The sequence below is a fragment of the Pteropus medius genome, unplaced genomic scaffold (assembly GCF_902729225.1).
Source record: "Pteropus medius unplaced genomic scaffold, Ma_sr-lr_union100, whole genome shotgun sequence".
Classification (NCBI taxonomy): domain Eukaryota; kingdom Metazoa; phylum Chordata; class Mammalia; order Chiroptera; family Pteropodidae; genus Pteropus; species Pteropus medius.
Window position 1 is genome coordinate 17,842 of NW_024350935.1, and position 4,258 is coordinate 22,099.

The 4,258-nt window shown below is 50.6% G+C and overlaps 1 gene segment (V, D, J or C); it reads right to left on the reverse strand.

Moving 5' to 3' along the window:
- Positions 1-638: 638 nt before the first annotated feature.
- Positions 639-1,229, reverse strand: LOC120585983 (immunoglobulin heavy variable 3-74-like). The segment is given in 2 exon segments: positions 639-1,006; positions 1,108-1,229. Coding segments are annotated over 2 exon segments (414 nt in total).
- Positions 1,230-4,258: the final 3,029 nt, after the last annotated feature.

The window sequence follows — 4,258 nt, forward strand, 5'->3', positions numbered from 1 at the left end:
AGTGAGGGAGACTGCAGCACGGGGGACACAATGACTAAACAGATTTAGTGGAACTAGGACAGCAGGTGACAGCAGGTGATGAAGGGTGTTTATCATCCACCCGAGAAAATGAGGAGCAAGAGGTTAACGTGCTGCAGGCAGGACAGGGACCCTGTGGGACAGAGTCCTGGGGGACAGGTCCTCCCATGTGGGTCATGTGTCCTGTCTGAAGGGAGGCCCACGTGGGGACAGCGTGTGTCTGTGGGGGGCAGAGCCTGAGCTCAGCACACAGGTCCCTGCACTGTGCTGTGTCTCTCTGTGTGGAAACAGTTCCCAGCCTCAGGACACAAAGCCCACAGGTGGTCTCTCTGTCAAGAAATCAGAAAGGACACATTGAAAGCTGCTGCAGGAAAGGTCCCCAGGCACTGCTGATACGCCGTCTACAGACAGGTTACTTCTTCATTTCTCGTCTGTGTGAGAATGTGGAAAATTAGAGCCACAAAGAAGTAGTAATTCTCCTGGGAGGCAGCAGAGAGGTTTGAGAGGAAATCGCTGCTCCCAACAGGAAGGCCCTTCCCACCTCCCTCTGCACCTGCTGCTGGTCTGGTCTGTGTGTGCTGTGCTGTGTGTACCCTGAGCGCCCCCTGGTGACCTGAATGCTACCCCCCTCTCCTGTAGAAAGTTTTGTGACTGGGCTCACACTGAAGTCCCCTCACTGTGTCTGTCGTACAGTAATACAGGGCCGTGTCCTCAGCCTTCAGGCTGCTCATTTGCAGATACAGCGTGTTCTTGGCGTTGTCTCTGGAGATGGTGAATCGGCCCTTCACGGACTCAGCGTAGGATGTGCTGCTGCCATCAGATTTAATGGTTGAGACCCATTCCAGGCCCTTCCCCGGAGCCTGGCGGACCCAGTACATCCAGTAGCTACTGAAGGTGAATCCAGAGGCTGCACAGGAGAGTCGCAGAGACCCCCCGGGCTGCACCACGTCTCCCCCAGACTCCACCAGCTGCACCTCACACTGGACACCTGTGAACACAGACACGTCAGGGTCAGGAAACAGTCACACATCCCTGTTCCTCACTCACACCCACTCACGTACTCAGTGTCCCTTGTTCCCCATCTGTCACCTCGTAAAACAGCGACGAGGAAAACCCAGCTGAGGCCAAACGCCATGGTGCGGTGTGCGTGTTCAGACCTGATCCCGGAATGGGGACTCCTGGGAATCGCGGGGCTGGGCTCCTGTCCCAGAGCTGCATGCTCAGGGCTGGGCTGGCTTTTATCAGCAGAGGGACCCTATTTGCATGTGCTCTGATGTATAAGGAGCTCTGTGGTTGGGGACCCACAGAGAGGGCAGAGACCCAGAGCAGGCCTGGATGTACCTGAGCTCATAGTGACAATGAGATTGTTTGGTGAAATATGACTTTTACTGTGACACGTGTTACTTAAACACTTAGCACCATCATCTTATTTCATTTTACTCATGCACGTAAGTCATGTGATGTGATATCATTTACCCGCATCACAGGTGAACAAGGCCAAACAGGACCACAGAGAGCTTGCTAGTGTCGGGAGCACAGGTGTGTAAAAGTGAACTCATGTGTGTGGCTATGCATGCTCTGCACTGCACCCCACTGCTCTCCTGAGCCACCTCCAGGACAGAGGTGATGTGTCCAGTGAGGTGGAGGTCTCCGTCCTGCATGAGCGCGTGTGGATTTGCTGCCTTTTTGTGCTAACGGAGAATAATGTGAGAACCAGGGTCACAGCTGTATTGAAGGCGTCTGGTCCATCTGAGAGTCAGCCTTTGTGCCTCTAACTTTCTCTGTCCACTGATAACTGCACTTGTACGGTAGTCGTCTTGCTGTGGTAGAGCTCTGTCAGCCACAGCCACGCCAGGATGACGTGTACAGTTGGAATCGCACACACATACTTGATGTCCATGTTACAGCCTCAGCGTCATAATTGGAAATGCAGCGTGTGGTGTGACACGGACTCGCACGAGTCAGTGCTGAATCTCCTTCCGATGAGTGCGTCCGCGCCGTGTGAGTTCGCGCACCTGCTGAGGGGTTTTGTTGTGTCCCTTGTCCCTGGGCTCTACGAGGAAAGCCAACGCTCAGCCTGTAGATGGAGAGACCTGAGAAAATGTTATTCGTCTTATGACACGCAGCCACAGTGACAAGCAAGCTGCACTAAGTGCTAAGCAGTAAATTCCCTTCCACATATTAGCTATGCGACATCATAGATGCTGCACCCTGAGGGCTGGATACTCAGGTGCCCCAGAAAAATATGAGATCATAATCTGTCTGCCCTTGTGATAGGTGTCCAGAGGGCACAGCCCTAGAAAGAACAAAAGTTCAACTAGAAACAGTTAATCATTCAAAAATCCAGTGTCTTAAATGTCTGGGAGCACTTCTCCCAGTGAGGGCACAGAAGGCCATGTGTGAACCAGGAAGCGAGACCTCAAGATGCTGAGTCTGTGGTCTTTACCATGGATTCTCTCCCCCAGGACTGTGTGAAGTAAATTCCAGTTGTCTCTCTCAGCCGCTTCATCTCTGTTACTTTTTATAGCAGCTCACATGGACTATGCAATAGGTATAGAGCAATGGGGATGCTCCCGTAACATATACATCAAACTGGACACTTCATTGGAACCGGGCTGAGAAAAGATGCAGGAAGGGTGTTGAGATGCGTGTTAGAAGAAGCCTCCATGCTGTGGACGGGTCTTTAGAGGAGGATCTGGGGGGAGCTCAGAGAGAAAGACAGGAGCCAGGAACAGCCTCAGTCTTCGTGGAGGAAACCACAGCCGTCCTGAGCAGACGCAGAAATGTGGGTGACGACGGCCATCATGACGGGTGCTCAGATGGTGCTGGAACCTTCTTAGTGGAACCTGGAGGGAGGCGGTTCTTGTTATGGATTATGGGGAACTTGTGTGACGTGTTTCTCCTGCTGTTCTGTGAAAGATAGAATGAGGAGAAGGGAATCGGAACCTCGGCAGAAGCTCTTTCCACGAAAAGGGAGGCAGGTCAGGCTCCGCCCCCTGACTGCTCGTGGTGAAGGACAACAGAGATGAATCTAAACTGTCCGAAGGCCGTACGTTTGATCCTTTACATCCTCCATGATAACAAGCACAACCGTGTTTCCTGACACAAACTCCAAGCACAGTGCATTGGTCCTAAGGAAGCCGTCACCTCCATGGAGAGGGGGCCCCATAGGACAGGTCCAGCTGCCGCTCCTCTAATCCCATCACCTGGCTAGTGCTGGCAGCACACACCTGTGAGCCTCTTCCGCTGGGACTGGGAACAGAGGGGACACTGGGGAGAGCCATTGCTCAGGGACTTAGACCTCCTCGAAGTGATAATTTGGAGGGATGACGTGCTGGACCCTCCTCCCACTGCAGGGCATGGGGACGTCACCCGCCAGCTCTCCCTCTGCCTGCTCTCAGGGTCGGACAGCTTCTGTAACCCCACAAGTGTAGGTGTTTTCCTAAAGACATGCAGTGGGATATTTAAGCAAAATTAATCCCTCCCCCAACAGTTTTTTTGCTGGAATCTTTAGAGTTCTCTGTATATAGTATCATGTCATTGGCAAATCATGAGTTTTCTTTCTTTCCAATTCAAATACATTTTATTTCCCTTTCCTGTCATGTTGCTGTGGCTGAGACTTCCAATACCATATTGATGAGCAGTGGTGAAAGTGGACATCCTTGTCTTGTTCCTGATCTTAAAGAAAAGGCTTTTGGCCTTTCTCCATTGAGTGTGATGTTAGCTGTTGAGTTGTCACGTATGGTCTTAGTATGCTGAGGTATGTTTCATCTATTCCCACTATGCTGAGAGGTTTTATCATAAATGGAGGCTGGATTTTGACAAATGCTTTTTCTGCATCTATTGATATGATCATATGCTTTTTATCTTTTGATTTGCTAATGCGAAGTGTCACATTAATTCATTGGCAGATTGTGTACCAACCTTGCATCCCAGGAATAAGTCCAACTTGATCATGGGGTAAAGGGTTAAAGAAGTACAAATGAGTAGTCGGTAGATGGACGTGGGGATGGGGAGCACAGCATAGAGAATGCAGTTAGCCATGATGTAGCAGCTCGGTGGCGAGCCAGAGGAGAGAAATGGCACTTAGGAAGATCGTTTTATAAATGGCATAAATGTCTAACAAATGGGCCGTATACTTGAAAATAATTAAAAACCATTTTTTAAATGTAATCCATCCATAAAACTGCTTTTCGTAAGGCCTTGACCACAACCCCTTCTGTAAATGTCTTTGGTGACA